Here is a 20,257-nt window from a genome sequence, read left to right on the forward strand (position 1 = left end):
CATGAGATCCTCGGTAACCTGGACCACGCACACAGCCTGTCTCCCGTTTAATCAGTGTGGAGCCGGCTTTGGCTAGCCATCAGAGACACGCACAGACATAGGCATTTGTGTCTCTCTAAGCAGCAGTCACACTGCTGGTCCTGTTTCCGACAGAGACATACATCTATGTCCCCTCCACACTATCTGCCTGCAGGGGCTCCCGGGGGACCTGGGGCCGTTTGCTGTGGCTCAATGAATGACCACTGAGTGTAGAGAGACCGTGTGGGTGCAAGCAGGCGTGCGCAGATTCCAGACTGGCAGCTTTGATCCTGTTTTGACTGGCTTAATCTGGTGTTCGTGCGGCTGGACTTCAGAAGTCCGCTTTATCCATTCACACTGATTTCTGCTGGTTTTCACTGGTGGGCTCAGCTGGAACACATTTGCGTCTGCTCGACCTTTCAGAGTTCACGTCTGTTTGGATCTCTGTAGTTTTAATAATGGCAGATGCTTATTTTGTACATCTGAGATGTTGGTGTTGTCCATTCCGGATACCCTGAGTCTATAAATCCTGCAGGAGGCACTGTTCATTTTACACATGGGGAAACTGAGGTGGAGAGTTTTAAGAAAGGTGCCCTCCTGAGTTGCTCAGCAGCTAAGTGGGTTTGAACCCGCTTGTCTGTCTCTAGAGTCTGTGCTCCTAACCCACACGAACCCCCATCACTGCAGGGTGAGGGTTTGAACCCTTCCAAGTGAGTGGGTACAGCCTGAGTCAGTTTGCTCTGCTTCTGCCCACACGGGCCACTTTGTGCCTGGCTGATCTGCACCGGGCTGTGATTTGGGCACCCTGCCACGGATGCCAGGGGCCCAGGCCTTATGTCCCTGAAACAGAAGATTACTGAGTGAGCTTCCTAGGGACCCTGCCACCATCTGCCATCAACTCAGCTGCTTCCCCCAACCAGTGTGCTCCCTCATAGTGAATGGGAAGCCAGCAGGGCTGACACTGGACTCAGGACCTGGTCAGATGACCCAGGGCGGTCTGCTCATCTCCAGGGCCTTAATTACACCTGCAAGGACTCTTTGCTCCTGATAAGCTCACATTCACAGAGGGAGCGCTGCAACCGGACACAGGCAGTCCTTGGAGGGCCCTCCATTCAGCCTGTTACTTCCTACGTGGCCACATAGGATTTCCCCTCAAGTCTCAGACGCTGGATGTGAGTTTTTCCTCACTGGACGGGTGTTTACCCCACCACTGTCGGATCGAAAGAGAAAGGTTTTCATAAAACGTGCTTGCAGCCATGGAATGGCCTTTTGGCTTTTTGGGACTCTTTTTATTTATTAATATTCTTGACTGTAGGGATCAAGACTTCCGGGAAATGCCAAGTGAGATGTGGAAATTTTCCTGTACACAGTCACTTGGGGACAGCAGCAGCTCTGAAGATGTTCTTGAGTGATAGTGCTAGGCGGAATGCTCCCGGGCAGAATTCTCTTGCAAAACTAATGCTGCTGAAAGGACAGCAGAAAGGAAGAGATAGGAGACTTCCCGGGGAGCAGAGAAAGCACCAGCAGCCTAGCTTTGGACAGAGATGCAGAAATGGCAATTGACGAAGCCAACAGGCTTCCTGAGAAACAGTACCCAGGGGCCCTCTGGGTTCAACTGGCTGTTAGCACTATGGTGCAGAAATTGACAGGGTAGGGAAAGGAAGGTGTTTGGCTCTTCTGCATGTCCCCGCTTCCAACTACAAGTGATAATCTCAAACACTCCTAAGTGAGGGCTGACTTTGTCCTTAGGCCTCTGTGACTGTTGCAGAGGCAGTGTGGTGGGGCTCGAGGGAGAGATGAGGGCGAGCTCCTGCTCTGGCCCCCGCAGCTGTGACTCTGGGCAAGCCGGAGAATCTGTCTGAGCCTTGACTTTCTCATCTGTAAGGTGGTGTTGACGGGATTACCTGGGATAGGGCTGTGTTGAGCACCTGCAGTGTGCGATAGCGATTGGGGTCGGTATGAATCCAAGCTCAGCACTGCTGGTTTCTCTACAAAGGTTGACAGAGATAATGTCTTTGTGCCCAAGCCTTGGTCCTGTATCCCTTCCTCTCTGCCAGCCTCACTTTGGCTTCTTCCTCTCTCGGGTGATTACTCCTACTGCTATCAGATGCCAGCTCCATCCTCCTGTGACCTCCTAGCCCTCTTGCCACGATGAACTTTGTGGGACACCTGCAGCTCATCTCTTTTTCCTTGGTGCTGGGATTAAACTCAGGGCCTCTCCTGAGCACACATTCCACCACTAAGCTACACCCCAGCCCTCTCTTTCCTCCTTGAAACACTATGTTCAGTTGACTTCTTTTCTTTCTTTCTTTTTTTTTTTTTTAAGAGTGTAATTCTAGGGATTGAACCCAGAGACCTCATGCTGAGCTCCAGCTGCAGCCTTCTCCTTCTCCTTCTCCTTCTCCTTCTCCTTCTTCCTCTCCCTCTCCCTCTCCCTCTCCTTCTCCTTCTCCTCCTTCTCCTCCTTCATCTTCGTCTTCATCTCCATCTTCCTCTTCTTCCTCTTCTTCCTCTTCCTCTTCCTCTTCTTCTTCCTCTTCTTCTTTACTTTGTGACAGGGTCTCACTAAGTCACTATGTTGCCCAGGGTAGGCTTGAACTTTCAATCCTGCTACCTCAGCCTCCCAGAATGCTGGGACTGCAGGCACGTGGGGGTGGGCCTGGCCTTCTGCCGGCTTCTGGTTTGCCCTCCCTGCCGCTCCTGCTCTATTTACTTCATCACTCCTTCCATTCCACCAGACTTGGTGGAAAGAGGAGTTGATTATGTATCTCAGGCTGCCTGGAATTCCTGAGAACAAGTGATCCTCCAGTCTCTACTCCCGGAACAGGCAGAATTACAGGTGTCTGCCGCTGTGCTCTGCTGGAGCAGCAGTTCGCAGCCTCTCCCTGCCCGGCTAGCAACCCAGTGATTTCTCCTCTCTCCCCCACCACATCCCATCCCATGTCATGTCCATTCCCACCTCCACAATATTCCCCACCCAGGTCCACTTTGACGGCCACTCCTGCCAGCCAGGTCCAGCCCTAAGTGAGCACGCCTGGCCTGCGCAACAACATGGCTTTGTGTTCTGCCACTCTGAATCACTTTTACTTTATAGTCATCTGCTCTGGAACTAAGCCAGAGGGAACTTTTACCCAAGTAAATCAGATTATTCCAGTGTCACCTTTAAATCTCCTCAGCCACAGAAGATAATTCCAGCTCCTTCTTATAGCCTGAGGGGCCTGCAGGAGGCTTCCTCCTCCCGGGCACCTGCTGCTCCTCTGCCCATCCCTCCTGGAGTTCAGCGCCTGGGCCATGCAGGACTCCAGGTGTTTTACGTTCTGTGTCCGTCTCCATAGCCCTTCATATTTTAGAATGACCTCTTGATCTCATGTTGATCTCATGTGCCTGTCTTCCTACAAGAGAGCAAACTTCACAATCATGGTAACTGGGTCTGTCTGGTCCAACCCCGATCACTCTGCACCCAGCACAAAACACGGCATGCAGCCAATGTCTAACAAATAGTAATTGAATGAACGAAAAAAAAAATCAAAGCATACAGCTCGGCGTGGCATGGTACAACATACTCAGCCTGGCCTGGGACCTTATCTCCCACATATTTGGGCCTGCTTCTGGCAGCACCATCTTGTCAATCGCTCAGCCTTGTGGGGGTTTTGTACAAAATAATCCAAAGGCCCAGGGAGCCCAGCACATCACAGTGTGCTCCCGGATGCTACGACACCAGCAGGGTCAGATTTAGTCCCAAGAGTCACTGCTCCAAGCTCTGGGTGTGTCCAGCCAACCAGAGAGAGCCACGGGGAACTTTGGGCTTGGCTGGGGTGCTGTTTGGACCCTAGACTCCTGCACCTCCCCAGAGAACCTCTGGGGAGCCTCTGGGTACAGAAGGGAAACTGAGACTCAGAGATAGGCAGTGCTGCCTAGGGTCCTACATGGAGTACACAGTCACCATGTGTAGATGTGAGATGTGGGCCACTGGAGGACTCCTGGGGAAGTCTCAGTGGAGACCTGGCCTATTGCTCTGGCCTGGGCTCTTGGACAAGGCCCCCTTCTGGAGAAGAATCGATGGAGAATGAGTCACCGGGGGGGAGGGGCCCATGGAAAAGGAAAGTGGGATGTCCAGCACCCCCAGGCCCTGCCCTTTTCCTCTGCTTCTTGGCCAAGGAGCCCAGTGAGTCACGCGATTCCACTGTGGCGGGCCCAGTGCCAAGCGCCTGCTCCACTGTCTCCCCTGCTCTGCGTTCCTACCTCCTGTGCAGCCAGCCAGCCGAGGAGAGGCACCCAGACAAACCCCCAGGTAGACACAGGCACACATCAGCACAGACACACAGACATCTAGAGGACAGGTGGACACACACAGACACATGGGCAGCACATGCAGGTGTGACTGATGCAGAGCCTGCATCTCTACAGCTGTGTGGGCACCGAACACAGGTACGTGGCAGGCAGATAGGCAGATGGCAGGCGGGCAGACACAGACCAACACCTCAGGCACCATGTCCAGACACGTCCACAGGCACATGGCAGACAGGACAAACAGACACAGACCAACAGCCATGTGAGCAAAAACATCCACCCCCACACACAGCTACTTGGACACACACACACACACACACACACACACACACACACACACAGATTCACATGGGCAGCCCACAGGGTGATGTTGGGCAAAAGACAGCTTTCTGCCCTAGAACCCTAAAAGTAACCCACCCCTGAAAGCTGACACCTAAGCAGGAATCTCAAAGGTAGCCTTTGCCTCAAGAGAACATGGCATTGATCAACTCCTAGGGACTCACCTTGCAGTAAGATAAATGGAGGTCAGATAAGACAAGGGACTTCCCAACCTGGAGGTTGCTGAGACTCATAGTGGGTGACTAAGGGTGGCCATGGTGAAACAAGTGGGTCAGTAGTAGGTAGGTAGCCTGTGTTCTGGCTGGCCTACCTCTGACAAATCTATTCTTTTGAGCCTCAGTTTCTCTTTTAGGCTTTGTCATCTCCAGTCCCTGCAAGAGCAGATGGGCAGCCTGTGGGCATGGGAATGCCAACAGCAGAGCCCCAGAGCATTACCCCTCCGGCCCTGCCACCAGAACAGGACACCCTTGATGACTCAGCCCCGAGGTCCCCTAGCAGGGGGTAACCCAGCCACAAGTGCCCGTTGTCCCAGTCTCTCCCCTCTCTGCCAGAGGCTGGCTGGCTGATGGTGCCAGGGTGGAGAAGATGCAGGGAGGTTGGTGAGAGGCAAAGGGAGTCTCAGTGCTTCCCTGGGTGTGTGGAGACCTGGATCTGCCCAGGTGTTCTCCTTCTTTTCCTCCCTCCTGTAGAATACTCTGGCCTGGACCCAACCTGTCGGAAGGGGGGCGTTGACAACAGGGTAAAAGGTGACTGCAGGCAAGCCTGGCAGGACAGAAGCCTCATTGTTCAGGACCCAGGCCAGCCTGGGCAAAGGAAGGGTTAGGCCTGGGGCAGGAAAAGGGGGCTCTGCAGGGGGCGCCAGCTGGCGGGCTCTTGTCTTCAGGCCTTCAGAGCAGACAGGTGCCAAGTAGGATGTCCTTGTGTTTGACTGGGCGGCGGTGCTTGGCAAAGGGCCCAAGCAGAACTCGACTGGTCGCAGGGTGCAAAGCCACCCCCACACCACACCCACCTCCTGGGATGAGTCTGCAGGGCGCCTCCAGGTTCCTTGCTCATCCTCCTCAGGATTCCAAGCATTCCCAGGAGCTGAGGTGGCTTGGGGCAGCCTCAAGCCTGGGGTCACTGTGAAGAAAGGTGAGCAGGGCTATTTTCCTTGTGGAGTTGCTGCAGGTGTGCTTAGATATTTTTGGCCCTGGCACCGTCCAGATCATGTTCCAAACTTTGAGCTGAGGGCCCCTTGTCTCTTCTCTAGGAGAGCTCCTAGCTCCATGATAAAGCTTATGGGGAAGTCCCTTCTGGTGTCAGACCACGATCCTTTTTTGCTTGAGTTGTAGTTCTGTCCCCTAAAGGAATGGCTTCCACTCAGAGAAGCCCCAGGTAGGACAACCAACGTTCAGGGGCCTCAGACTTGCCCTCTCACTGTCACAGCCATTCTGGGGCAGGCATGTTAGGGGCCACTCCAGGTGCAATTGGGTGGCCCCTCCTCCTGAAGCCGGCAGCAGGGGCGGGCACGAGGGCAGGGCGGTACAAAAGCGGTCCCGCCCCCTGCTGCTCACTTGACTTTGTGTCCTGCAGGCAGTCACAGAGCCAGGAGGCGGAGGGCAGCCTGGGCCCAGCCCACACCCCTCACCAGGTAGGGACGCTCCGGGCTCAGAGGGCAGAGGGTGTAGACAGCAAGAGAGGGAAGGGAGGAAGGAAGGGGGTAGGCAGAGACCAAGACTGGTGCCAGAGAGACACACGGTAGAGAGGAGCAGAAGAGGAGACAGGAGCACTGGTCAGGAGGTGGCTAGGGGCTGGTTAGGAAGGAACAAACTTAAGACACAGGGCAGGGATGATGGAGGGGCAGAGGGACCTGGTACACGAGAGAAGCTGCTGTTCTGTAGGATGGGGCCCCAAGAATGCCACAGCCCCCATTTCCTTGACAGTCCCTGTTCAGGCCAGGGAGGAGCTCCATTTCTTTCCCAGTCTCCTCCCCCTAGAAGCCAGGGCACTCAGACAGCGGTTCCTGGACTGTGTCCTGCTGGGGACAAGGAATCAAGGTTCCCCATGCTGCTTGGGGAGTTGTGCCAGGGAGTCTGATGCCCACCACCTCTGACCCCTGACCTCCCTCTGGGGCCAGGAGGCACCATGTGGCAATGTCCACTGGGGCTGCTGCTGTTGTTTCTGCTGACTGGCCAGGTAGCCCTGGGTGCCCGGCGAGGCCGCTGGCGCCGGGAGTTGGCACCAGGGCTGCACCTGAGTGGCATCCGGGACGCGGATGGCCAGTACTGCAAGAAGCAGGGCCTGTGCTGCACTGGCCGCTTTGATGACTGCTCCCTGCCCTACCTGGGGGCCACCTGTTACTGTGACTCCTTCTGCAACCGCAATGTCTCTGACTGCTGCCCTGACTACTGGGACACCTGCCTTGGCGTGCCACCTCCTTTCCCCCCACTCCAAGGTAGGTGCCAGGATGCCCAGGAGGGCAGCTCACCCTGTCAACCCCAGGTTCCTCTGCAAGGAGCCTGAGCAAGATTGCTACATGAGCATTTCTGGAGGAGGCTTTGTGGACTCTGGGAAAGAGACCCTCCCCTGACCCCTGTCCTCCCAAGCAGGTTCCCTGTGGCCCAACAGCTCTATCCCGCAAAACTGAAAGACAGGAGTTCCTTGGTTGAGTTCTAAGTTGGCTCCCAGAGGGAGGGCAGCCAGCCTCCCGCCCTTTCTCCCAGTCCTGTCTGTATTCCGGATGTACAAGGCACTGGTCCCACCTGCCAGCTCACCCTTGGACTAATCAAGCACGTGGGGGTTGGCTGGGGCATCTTAGCCTCCCTCCGGTCTCTGCTCGTATGCGGTGCCCTGGGTGGGTCAGTCCTCGGAGGTGGTTCTAACCACCTTCCTGCAGCCCTCTCCATGCCCTTGCCTCTCCCCGATAGAAGAAGCTCTAGAATTCCCCCCATGTTCTATGCGGCTTTGGGCTGGGGACTGCATACTCGAGTCGCTCTCCCAAAGCACTATGCTGTCTTACATTCTCAGAGCCTCGGCTTCCCATGCCCCTTCCATGCCCCATGTCCAAGCCTCCACTCATTTAAGTGGCAAAAGATCCCAAGAATGCTGTGGCTGGCATCCAAGTTGGAGTCACTAAGTAACTTGCCAGGTAGCAGTTGATATGCGGGCCTGCAGGAGATGTCTTCCTTTAGAGCTTGGCTTTAGTTTTACCAAGTTTTGAAGGTGTGCATGTGATGGGGTGACTTAGGCAGGGTCTGGGGTCCCTGGCTGCCTAGGACCTGACCATCCCGGCCCATTGTCTGCAGCCTGCTCCCCCACTTCTTGTCTTCTTCCCTCCCACCAGGATGTATGCATGGGGATCGCATCTACCCAGTCTTTGGGACGTACTGGGACAACTGTAATCGTTGGTGAGTGTCTGGGGCAGACAGAGGGTTTTCATGGTGGGCCTCCTGGCCAATAGACTTGGTTCAGATCTGGCCACTCATTTTCAAGAAACAAGTCCTTTCCCTGATGTGAACCTCAGTTTCCTTATCTGTAATATGGGGATTTTCACACTGAGCATGCCCACTTATGCAGGAATATTCTGACAACATTCCTAGGAGTGGTCAGCCATGGCTGCCTCCTGCAGGTGCCAGCCCTGCACTGAAAGCCCTTCCCTGCCCCTCCTGGCTCTGCGGCGGCTGCTGCCCCTCCCAACTGTTCTTGCTGTCACAGGAGAGTCCGAGAAGGGGACGCCAGGAAGGAAATCTCTGACTGCAGCTTCCGCTGCCCTGGGCCAGACAAGGGTCAGGGATAGCTGAGCTGGCAGCTGGCCATGCTGTAGCAGGGCCTTCCCTGGAATGCAGTCCCCCCTTCTCCACTGTTCCCCATCATTCCTGGCAGGAGGAAGAGGAGGCCACGGGTGCCTTCCACACTTTGAGATGGGAGGTGGAGAAGGGGTGGGTGGCAAGCTAAAGGCCTTACTGTAAAGCCTGGGGTCCCTATGGACTTGGAGGAGGAGGCGCTGCCTGCACTCTACCGCCAGCCCCTGCCTGGGATGCAGAGGCCCTGGGGAGAAGGAAACTTTTTGGAATGTGTTGCCATAAGCTGTTTCCATCGCATCACTGGGGCGAGGGTGCCTAGGTCACAGTGAACGCAGGGACCCGTATGCGGGTGAGAATGTGCCTGTGCGCCATGCGAGTGCTTGGAAGGGTGGGACGTGCCTGCAGGACTGTGCAAGTCTCGACAGGGTGGACACGGAGGGGTTAAGGCTCTCTCCCACTCCTGTCCCAGGCCCCTTCTGGAATGCTGGAGCTTGCTGCCACCGGTCCTGTCTAGACCTGCTCAGGCAGCCCTGGGGCGCAGGAGGTGGGGACCAGAAAGCACTGACCAACCCCTGCCTGCCCCACAGGGGACTGTGTTCTAGGGCTGTGTTCCCTGCACCCACATCTGAGAGAAGGTGCAGGTGGCATTTGTGTGCACTGTAGGGATGCTGCCTGAGGGCCCTGTGACCGCTGTACAGTGTGCCCCAGAGAACAGGAAGGACTGGAGCCTCCTTGCCCCCAGACGCCCTGGAGCTACCCGCTCACTTGGCCTGCACAGCCAGCCCTGCTGGGGCTTGGATCTTCTGGAGGCACCTTATAAGGCGACATTGGAGGCGGGTGCCTCAGGCTGGCCTGGAAGGAAGCAGTTTAGCATCTTGTAATAGCAGAGTTATGAGCTTGTAAAAGCATCACAGAATGCATAGAATTCAAGCCTTCGGCCAACACCTAGTTATTAAAATCCTACTGTATCTCAGGCATGGTATGGGGCCCAGGAGGTACAGCTGGAACACAATAGACACAGTCCTTGTCCCACGGGAGCATCTAGTTATTGGCAAAGGACGTGGAAAGTCACACATGTACCGGGACACGCTGTTATGGGGAAAGAGAAGACAATGCGGATCCTGGTTTAGAGTGGGGAGGAGACCATGGGAGGGGGAAGGCGGCTCGGAGGAAGGGATGCTTATGCTGACACCTAGGAGTAAGTGGAAGGCAGGACAGGTGCCTAGGCCCAGGCAGTCGCACAGCTTTTGGGAGGCTGGGAGACAGGACGGGGTCAGTTCAGTGGAAGCTGAGTGCTAAGAAGCTAGGAGAGGCACGGAGCAGGCGCAGCCATGGTTGTAGGCTGTCCGTGTTTTGTCCTGAGTGTTGCAGGGAGCTCCTTAGGGAGCGTGCAATCTGGCCCACATCGCTCATTGATCTCTCCTGCTTTGGGGCAGGTGGAGATGGACTGCTGAGTGCGGTGGGGGGATGAGAGAGACTTGATCAGGAAGCCCTGTCCATGCCTGGGTGAGAGGTGAAGGAGGCCTGGAGAGAAAGCTGGCAGAGGAAGGGTGAAGTGACATGCCATCCCCAGGACCTGCTGATGGGGGCCTTGTGGGCATGCCACAGACCGTGTGGCACTCAGACCTGAGTAACTGGGTGCTGCGTTCCGAGCTGAGGATGCTGGGAGGAGCGTGCTGGAAGGCTGAGACTATTTTACTGGTCCAGAGGTGCTGGGAGGTTAGCTGGATGTGGGTCGGAAGTTCAGGAGAAGGGAGGCCTGGGGCTCCTGTGAAGAGAATAATACAGTGGAGAAGGATTCTCAGCACCCACGATGGGTCGGGCCCCGTACCAAGTACTTTGCCAGGCTGCCATTTAATCCCTGGAAAGCAGTCCTCTTATTAACCTCATGATTAACTAGGACACTGAAGGAGAACATTTCCATGAAAATAACTTTCCTAAGGTCACATGACTAGCAGGCTAGGATTGGAACCCAGGATTTGAACTCCAGAATCCATGCTGTTAGCCACTTCACCATACTACCCCAGTCATCCATCTATCCATCCATTCACTCATTCATTCATTCATTCATTTTTTCATTCCTTCCTTCATTCTTTCATTCATTCAACAAATATGTACGGTGGCTCCTGTGTGCTAGGACCAAACAATACCTGCCCTCAAAGATGTTTGAGTTTATGAGGAAACTGGCATAAACAGTACAAGTGACTTCAGATAGTTAATGACACAGTAAGGAAACTGCTAGGACAGGAAAAGGAGACAGAAAGTGGGAGGACTGCTTGGGGGAGGAGGCTCCCCAGAATAAGCGAAATTTGAAATCAGTACTTGGAAGAAAGAAATTGAGCCATAGGGTTATGGGGGGTAGAGTAGCTCAAGGGCCCTGGGCCATGAGCACAGTGGGTAAGTGCAGTCAGCTTCCCTGCAGCCTTCAAATCCAGGACTATAGCCCAGTGCAGTGCAAGCCTGTAATTCCAGCAGGCTGGGAGGTCAAGCTCAGCCTGGGCAAGTTAGTGAGACCCTTTCTCCAAAAAAAAAAAAAAAAAAAAAAGAGTGGAGCTATAGCTCAGTGTGCAGGGCCTGGGCTCAATCGCCATTACTGGGAAAAAACCATCCAAGACTAGGAGAAGGAGGAGGGGTCAGTCCAAGAATGGACAGGAGGACAGATCCTGAAGGGCTTGTCATCACCTCAGGACTCTGGCTCTTATTCTGTGACGTAAAAGCAATGGAGAGTTTCAGGCAAAGGAATGACATGATGTGGCTTAGGTTTAGCAGGATCACGCTGGCAGCTGTGTTAAAAATATACTGGGGGGACACAGGGTGACGCAGGCCAGATGCCTGAGCAATGAGGAGACTTGAGCAGAGCTCCAGGGGGGGAGGAGACTGGGCCTCGTGGCTGCTGTGGGAGAGAACAAGACCTGGTTTGGATTCTGGATATGTTTTTAAGGTGGATCCATCTGGATGTGCCTGGGGCTGGCTCCATACGTGAGAGAAAGTCAAGGTGTGAGCCCCAGGAGGGATGGAGTTACCATTTTATGAGAAGTGGCAGCGGGGCCAGGGAGATAGCTCAGTAGGATAAGTACTTGCCTGGCAAGTGCAAGGGCCTAAATTCAATCCCCGGTTCCAGAAAAAAAAAAAAAAAGAAATGGCAGTAAGGGAGGATTGGATCTGGATCTGATCTGCTGTTAGCTACCCCCTAGTGATGCTGAATAGCAGCATGATCCTTGGCTGCAGAGCTCAGGCAGGGATCTAAGCAGAGGAGGGGAGGAGAGAATTGTGAGCTTGAAGTGACATTGAAAGTCACCAGGCTGGGGGAATTGTTGAGATGCTGTATGTACCTGTAGTTGCTGGTACACAATCCCAGGCCCATTTTTGCCTTGGAGGCTGCATTCTCAGGTCCCCACTCAAGCTTTCTCGCCTTCCTTTTCTCATCAGTACCTGCCAGGAGAAAGGGCAGTGGGAGTGTGACCAGGAGCCATGCCTCGTGGACCTGGACATGATCACCGCCATCAACCAGGGTGACTACGGGTGAGATGTCCTGGCTGTACCCCCAGCAGGCACACGTGTGCATACACACATATGTTCTTCCCAAGATGCACGGGAGGCAGGCAGCACACTCAGATTTGACATGTGTCTCTCCCGCCCACACACGTGGCCTCCAGATTCCTGGCAGGTCTGTGACTCCTCCATCCCTTCTTCTTCAGGTGGCAGGCTGGGAACCACAGCGCCTTCTGGGGTATGACACTGGACGAGGGCATTCGCTACCGCCTGGGTACCATCCGCCCATCTTCCTTTGTCATGAACATGAATGAGATTTATGTAAGTCCTTCCTTGCCCACAATCCTACCATTGTCTTGTACTTGGGACTTTAGGGATGCTGTCCCCTGTGCAGAGCCTGTGTGTCCCTGCATAGACACCCTCTGGGCTTCTGTTTCCTCTTTATATTAAGAAGTGGCTCACTAGATGTGCTGAGCTCAGATTCTGAGTTCTGTAGTAATCCCAGCAGGCCCTCCTCCCTCTGAAGCCTGGGAAAAATGCTGTTGGCCCCAGTGCAGTTGAGTCAGGGCCCAAGAAGCCAGGAGGTCACCTTCATATTTTAGGAAAAGAGGGACAGATACTCTTCCAGCTTTGGCCAGAGAGCAGCAATTCTCAGGGCAAATGCCAACTCAGTGGAACCCCCAGGGAGGAGAGGGCTTCTCCCTTCCCACCAAGAGAACCCAGTGGGGCTATGGGGGTGGAAACCAGACCTGAGCCACCAAAGGGCTAGGAAGGGAGCCTCCTGCAGCCAGACTGGGGTGGGGTATGTGCTGGAGGACCTGCCCATCAGTGCAACCAGGAGAGACAGGGGCTGGCCCTTCCCATGGAGGGCTGGAGCCCAAGGCCAAGGTGACCAGCCCCTGCTCCTACCCTTACTCCCCTAGGCCTGTGCTATTTTCTGCCTCCTGTTGTTTGTCTTGGCAGCCTGGCTAGTCACGGGACTTTGTTGCTCTTTCCCTACCCTGCCCTTTGGGGCCTGGAGGCCAAGACCATGGTGGGAAGGAGGGTGTGGCAGATCAGAAGGCACAGAGAAAGGAGGCTAGGGTTGAGAAGGGAAAGCCGATGGCCCTGGCTTGACTATATCCCTATTGCTGGCCTCAGGAACCAGTCATCTCCTGCCTGATAATTGCAGGCATTAAACGGACTTGGTTCTTGCCATCATATCTAAGTTGGAGGCAGCTGGAACCCCACAGCAGCAGGTGGGCTGCAGATCCAGCTGCAGAGGACCCCACCAATGCCTGGGCTCCTGAGGGCAGCTGGGCTGGGCAGGCGGCACTCAGGGCCACCTTTGCCTTGTAGACCATGCTGGCCCCAGGGGAGGTGCTGCCCACAACTTTCGAGGCTTCTGAGAAGTGGCCCAACCTGATCCATGAGCCACTTGACCAGGGCAACTGTGCGGGCTCCTGGGCCTTCTCCACAGCAGGTGCGTCTGGGGCGGGGCTGGCACAAGATGGGCAGAGCGCCAAAGCCCAGCCCCTGACAGCCTCTTTCTTTCCTCTACTAGCTGTGGCATCTGATCGAGTCTCAATCCACTCTATGGGACACATGACGCCTGTCCTGTCACCCCAGAACCTGCTGTCTTGTGATACCCACCACCAGCAGGGGTGTCGTGGTGGGCACCTTGATGGTGCCTGGTGGTTCCTGCGCCGTCGAGGGTATGCAGCAGGGGTGTTGGGGGGGTAGGACACTCTGCTGCAGTGCTTGGGCTGTGTGGCACCACGTCACCATCCATGGCCTCTTCTGCTGCCTCCCCAGGGTTGTATCTGACCACTGCTATCCGTTCTCGGGTCATGAGCAGGAGGAGGCTGGCCCAGCACCCCGCTGCATGATGCATAGCCGGGCCATGGGCCGGGGGAAGCGCCAGGCCACTCAGCGCTGCCCCAACAGCCGCACTGATGCTAACGACATCTACCAGGTCACTCCTGCCTACCGTCTGGGTTCCAATGTGAGTTTGCATATAGGCGAGGGGCAAAAGCAGGAGATGGGGGCCTGGCCAAAGGCTGGAGCCCCCATACTCACTGGATGTGCTCCTGCCCACCCCTCACCCCCACCCCCAGGAGAAAGAGATCATGAAGGAGCTGATGGAGAATGGTCCGGTCCAAGGTAAATGTCCCTTGTCCTGCACCTGGCTCCAGAAGCCTGTGTCTGTTTGAGCAGGGCACAGTGGCCCACACTGTCACACAGCACTAAGCAGTAAGTCCACTGGGTCTGCGAGTAGAGGGGCTAAGTCCCCTCCCTGCAGGCACCCCAGCAGAGTCACGAAGGTGAGGCTCTGGCCCCCAGCCACAGGTCACAGGCGTGGCTGAGCGTGCCCTGCCCTGGTCTCTGCCCGCAGCACTCATGGAGGTGCATGAGGATTTCTTCCTGTACAAGAGCGGCATCTACAGCCACACACCCTTGAGCACGGTGAGGCCAGAGCAGTACCGGCGGCACGGGACCCACTCGGTCAAGATCACAGGGTGAGGGGCTCATGGGCAGAGGTGCTGGGGGCAGCAGGGTTTGCGCTGGGGGACACTGAAGCCTGTTCTGACTCTACACATCTCTGTAAAGTCAGGACCGCTTCCTTGTTTCCAAAGGAAGAAAATAAGACTGAGAGAAGGTGTGGCCCTGAGTCACACTGGGAATGGGGAACCTCTGGAGGGTTTCTGGGAACAGTCCTTTCTTACACTCTAGAGAGAGTTACCTCTTCTCATCTCGGCGCCTGTCCCAACCCTGGTCCTCACTGAAGGACCTGGGCAGCTCACTCCCAGCGCTCAGATGCTCCTTCTGTTACACCAGGAGGTGTTAGGGTCATTGCTTAGTTAATAGTTTGCCAACTCTTGTCAGTAGCCAGTGATAATTCCAATCAATAAGATGTGCTTTGCAGTAGGAATCGGGGCCCCAAAGATACCCACATGTGCTGGGTCCTTTCCCAGCTTCTGGTCCCTAGCACCCACACACCCTGCCTTCCCAAGTTAGAGGGCAGACAGATGTGTGAGATCCCACAGAACTAGTCCCAGCATGTGGTTCCCGGAGGGCCAGGCCTAAGGTCCCTCCTCTTTTGCTTGCCCCTCCTTACACCCTAGATAAGCTCACCTACACAAATTTAGAGATGTGGGAGCTGAGGCAGTACAAAGAGGGATAGACTGGTCAAGTTTCCAAAAGCAAAAGGGCCTGTGTGGGGAGACCTTGGAGTTCTGGTCCCGAGAGCAGGTGCAATCAACCCCTTCCCCTCCCATGTCCCCAGGTGGGGTGAGGAGATCCTGCCTGATGGAAGGACACTCAAATACTGGGTGAGTCCCTGGCTGCCCGTGCTCCCCAAAGCCTCACCCCCTTTCTTTCTTCTTCCCTTTACCCCACTCTCATTCCCATCCTCATGGGCATCTCTTCATTCCCAGACTGCAGCCAACTCGTGGGGCCCATCCTGGGGTGAGAGGGGCCACTTCCGCATCCTCCGCGGCAGCAACGAGTGTGACATCGAGAGTTTTGTGCTGGGGGTTTGGGGCCGTGTGGGCATGGAGGACATGGGTCATCGCTGAGGTCGTGGGCACTAGGCCAAGCCAGGCCTGGCTGGTGGTCTCAGGAGACAGTGGCGGTGGAAGAGCCCCTGGGTGGGGCACCCAGGGGGCAGACAGAGCCTGGGGTGCAGGCGGCGCCGACTCTAATCCCTCGGATCCGCTGACACAGCGCCAGGCTTGGGAGCTGGCCTGGGAGTAGGGCAGGCGAGGCTGGAGGCTGGCGGAGCTCTCAGACTTCACGGTGAGGATGCAGCAGGGCCTGCCCAGGGAGGAGGGAGCCTGCAGATCCCTGGGCCCCCAGCCAAAGATCATGGAATCCAGACACCCCCAACCTCCAGGTCCATGCCCTCACCCCACTCCTGTATTCTTATTCTTAAAAGATATTTATTTTTCTTTTCACTGTCTTAAAATAAAACCAAAGTATTGATAACTACAGTATCTTGGACCCTCCAGGAGAGGACGGCAAGGCCAGAACTGCGGTGGCACGCGGCTAGATGGCAGAAAGGTCGGCCTGAGCCATGACTGGTTGGTAGGGGCAGGAGGATTAGCACTCCTAGCCTCCTCCAATCCCATTTGGAGGCAGGGCGGAGATGGCATGGCCTTTGGCCCCCAGAGAAATGTGAGGCTTGGGAACTGGCTTTCAGATGCTGACTCAGCTGCACAAAGGGGAACCAATCCACCCATCAGCAGAACTGGCTCCAGGCCCCAGCAGGCAAGGGGGCACCGCTGTACAGTGCTGGGCCCTCTGCCTCTCCAAGCCACCTGGGCAAAGGGCGCTCACTTTCCCCCTCTCCTGGGCCAAGATGCACAGCCTGGGAGTCCTCTTCTCATTCACCTGCCAGACCTCAGACCTCAGCCCAGACTTCGTGGCCCACCCAGTACCCAGGTGTTCCTCAGACGACCAGCGCGTATGCAGACCCCGTGCAAGCACCTGTACACGCGCTCCCGTTCAGATGCCCTTCTAGGCCACCCACCCCTCTCCTGTATCAAAGCCAGCTCCAGTGCAATGGACTTAAAATCCTCCAAGCCACCCAGCAGGGCTAGGACACGCCCTCCTGAAGCTCATCTGGTGCTGTCCTCTTACCCAGTATCTTTCTTACCCGAGTGTCTCCCTACTTCCCCACCATGCTGGAAGTTTCTCTAGAGCAGGCCAGGGTCTGGTTCCTCCGTGGTCCCTGACACCCAAGGGGTATCCAGTTCCTGTTTGTGGAATGACAGATTCCAACCCATTCATTCACCTCTGTTTCCCCCCATAGATTTAGCAACTGGTTCCTCCAGGCATGATAGGGTAGGTAGTCTGCCAGTAATAAGCTGCAGCTAGGAAACTAGTTGCAGGGCCCTAAGTCAGGATTCTGAGACGTGCTGGTCTCAATTTCCTGAGTTTGTAGTCCCCAAGCTTCCTGAAAGGAAACCCCCTTACCAATTCCCTGTGCTGCCCAGTCTTACAGTTTCTAATCCCCCACAGTCTCAGGAGAGAGGTCTGGGCCCCAGGCTGGACTGCAGTGACCTGCCTTCCCTCATTAGAACTCATTTACATATGCTTCCATGGTGGTTTTCTTGATTCCCCTAATGGGCTTAGGTCACCATGCTTGTGTAGACTAAGACTATATAAGTCCAAAATACTCCCCTTGTGAACAGGAGGGAGGAGACCACCGCTGATTGGAAAGAAATGACCACTCCCTGCCATCCCCCCTCCAATTCCACAAAAACAAAAGCAAAGCCAACCAGGACCTTCCTGCAGTTTCATCTCCCTTCTGGAGGGTGGGCTTTCCTTGCTAACAGCTGCCACCTCTGCTCTGCCTGCCTGCATCTTTCCCAAGTGTACCGTCTCGTGCTTTTATAAAAGTTAGCCCTGTCTAGTGTGTACCACGTCTGTCCCCAATAAATACACTTGTTAGAAATCTTCACTCTCTGCCCGAGTCCTGTTTGTGGGCCTTCCTGCAAATCTCAGGGGGCATCTAAGAGCCAAGACCACCCAAGATACACAGCAGCACCCTGCCAGTCTAATCCCGACTTTTTGGGGATGAGCAGGAACCACCTGGAGTCCCTTCCTTTCCTGGAGGGATGGGGGGAGGCAACTACTGGACTCCACCTTGCCCAACCCCCAGCTGCAGCAATGGTAGGGGTGGCTGTGTCACCCAGTCACCCATCACCTAGGTCACCACCCATCACCTGGCGCTGGCTGGGATTCCTCCTCCAGCAGCCCTGGTAGCCCCTCCGGCCGCGTCCCTCAGGCCTGTGGGCATCACCTGAAAGGAATGCCGGGTGGTCCGATAAGAGGCCCCTTTGTCTGGCTTCCTGTTTGACAGGACGTCCCGAGCCGGCTCCCCCGACCCGCCCACCGGTCCCCAAGGAGTCAGTGCCGGCCGGTGGCCTTGGGACAGGCCCGGGCGCTAAGCCCCAGGACAGCGCGGGGGCGGCACCCTCAGGACGTGTTCCCTGGAAAAACCCAGCTCAGGGGCCAAGCGGCCCGGGCGAGGCTGGAATTTTCTACCAGGATCAGGCGGAAGCAGCAGGGGGCGGGGAAGGGAGGGGAACGGGGGCGAGGCGGGGCTGGAGGCTGCAGCTCTGCTCTGCCCTGCGCACCCCCACCCGGAGCCTCGCCTCCAGGTGCGGACCTTCCAGGCTTTTCCAGAGCTGGCACCTCTCTCCCAGAGGCTGGGGAAGCCTCAGTGCGCCCGTCCTCCCCAGCCAGCCCTACTCTGCTGTCTGGCGATGGCTGTGCCCTTAGAGAGGCGGCCTGAAGCCATCTGGCACCCCGGGCCCCTGGCGTGTGTCTTGTGCTAGCCTTGCGTGCTCTGTGCCAAGCACACAGATTTTAAGACAATCCTGGGTTTGAACCCTGGTCTATGTGACCCACATCAGCCCTGTGTAGCATTGGACGGATCTTAATGGGTTGGGGAAAGGATGAAATGATAAAGCATGCTAACATTTAGCTCAGTGCTTGGAATTTAAGGGCTCAGTAGATAAGAACAGGTCTGATCATCTTAAGGGATTGAGTTTGATCCAGCAATAGAAGTTTTTCATAATCAGTTAAGCTTTTATTGAGTGCTTGACCACAGATTTCTGACAACACATTAATCTGAATACATCAGTTACCTCGTTTAAGCCTTTTTAGAAACCCTGGAATTTCTTTATTTTGCACACATGGGAACGAAAGCTTAGAGAAAGTCATAACAAGTGGGTATTCACACCCAAGGCATCTACAACCTTATAATCATCAGCTCTACTAATGGCAGCCATACCTGTACTCCCAGGAGTCTGATACTCCTCCCCAAGCTCTACCTGGCTAGCAAACTCGTATACATCCATTAAAACCCAACTCAGTTGTCTTGCCTCTGGAAAACCTTTTTGGCGTCTTTCTGGACCCCAGTGACCCTGGAACACACACCTGGCACAGGGAGGCCCTGCTGACAGCTTCTCCCATAAGGGGCTGGGACTTTTTCCTTCTTCAGCCCTGTCCTTTCCTAGCTGTCAAATAATCCACTTGGACCTTCATTCTGGTCTCCTGTGAGGCTCTGCAGGATCCCAGGGCACCTGACTCCAATCTTCCTAGGGACTGCTCAGTTGCATCACTTCATGAGTGCTGAAGCCCGATAGCTTGCCGACATCTCGCCAAGCCCTGTTTCCCTGGTGTCCATTAAGGAAATGGAGTTTGTGCCCACTCGGCCTGCAGCGCCCCCTACACAGTGACTCACGGGGTCCTACGCTGGGAATGCAGTGCCATCAAGGAACCTTGTAGAATCTAGGAGGGGAAGCCTTCCACGCTGAGGAGAGCTAGCAGTCTACACACAAGGGGAGCCAGGGGCCCCCACACTGCTAGGGCGCATTCTGCTAGCCTCTGTCTCCCTCTCTCCTTCTCTGTCTCTGTCTCTCCTGCCTTTCTCTCTAGATTATTCTGCTGTGAGGAAGGGTGTGGGGCTAGTTATGACTCCTGAGACTCCAGACCACAGCAGTTTCCTGGAAATCTTCTGACAGGCCTGGCTCTGGTCAGGTGTCGAACTGTGGGCCATCAACTCTGAGGGCAGGATCACGACAGCCCTTCCCCAGTCGGTACTGGAAGGAAAAGATCTCCAAGATGGAAAGGGAAAGGAGGAATGTTAGACAGACGACTGTTAAACAGTGGACAGCAGCTGTCCACTGCTGTGACCTCCACCTGACAGGTGAGAAGTTGGGGATGGGTGGGAGAGCTCCATAGAGACCACAGTGCCTTCTGCTGAGCGTTCAGATCAATCTGGAGAATTTGACCAGAGAGACCCTTCCCAGCTTCCTGGCCCTGGGAGAAACCTTCTCTATAATCCTGCCCAGCTGGTGGAGACGCCCAGGCATTCTCAGCCCAAAGGGCAGCAGCGCCAAGGCTGAGGAGCCTTTGGAGGGTGGGTGAACCTGTGTCCTGCTCCTTGGAGTACTACCCCAAGGTGCCTGGATGAGGCCTTAACGAAGGGTGGTGGTTTGTCCATCAGAGGTGGGTGAGGGGGAGGCACACGGGGTGGGGGTGGGACCACAATGCAGGCAAGGTCTATTTGTCTCCTCTTTACAGGGAGGAAAAGGGCTGGGGGCGGGCAAGGAGAAGCTGAAGGACTTGCCCAAGGACACATGAGGAAGTGGTGGGTGTTAGCACAACTTATCTTTTTATTCTTGTCTGTAGTTCCTGGCTCATAATGTCCTCCCCAAAGCACATCACGGCTCTAAGACAGTCACAGGAACCAGAAGTTCTTTGAGGAAGGTCATAGAAACCCTAATCTTTCCCTGTCCTAGGGCCAGCTAGGAAGAGTTGCTCTCACCTTTCTTATCTAATGG

At 55.5% G+C, this 20,257-nt stretch overlaps 1 protein-coding gene across 1 annotated transcript; it reads left to right on the forward strand.

The window, feature by feature from the left end:
* The first annotated feature begins 6,219 nt into the window (after positions 1-6,219).
* Positions 6,220-15,892, forward strand: Tinagl1 (tubulointerstitial nephritis antigen like 1). Its single transcript, XM_004642971.2, has 12 exons — positions 6,220-6,277; positions 6,764-7,081; positions 7,970-8,033; positions 11,859-11,951; positions 12,128-12,242; positions 13,260-13,383; positions 13,465-13,615; positions 13,716-13,905; positions 14,018-14,063; positions 14,296-14,419; positions 15,187-15,232; positions 15,338-15,892. Exons 2-12 carry the CDS (start codon positions 6,772-6,774, stop codon positions 15,476-15,478), a joined length of 1,404 nt encoding a protein of 467 aa, XP_004643028.1. The 5' UTR covers positions 6,220-6,277; positions 6,764-6,771; the 3' UTR covers positions 15,479-15,892.
* The last annotated feature ends 4,365 nt before the right edge of the window (positions 15,893-20,257 follow it).

Source organism: Octodon degus, unplaced genomic scaffold, assembly GCF_000260255.1.
Source record: "Octodon degus isolate 3935 unplaced genomic scaffold, OctDeg1.0 scaffold00163, whole genome shotgun sequence".
In the NCBI taxonomy this organism is placed as follows: Eukaryota; Metazoa; Chordata; class Mammalia; order Rodentia; family Octodontidae; genus Octodon; species Octodon degus.

Coding starts and splice junctions, on each gene's coding strand:
- Tinagl1 (XM_004642971.2), top strand. CDS start 6,772: ATGTGGCAATGTCCACTGGGGCTGCTGCTGTTGTTTCTGCTGACTGGC. Junction 14,064..14,295: donor GGAGAATGGTCCGGTCCAAG/GTAAATGTCCCT, acceptor CTCTGCCCGCAG/CACTCATGGAGGTGCATGAG. Junction 14,420..15,186: donor CACTCGGTCAAGATCACAGG/GTGAGGGGCTCA, acceptor CCATGTCCCCAG/GTGGGGTGAGGAGATCCTGC.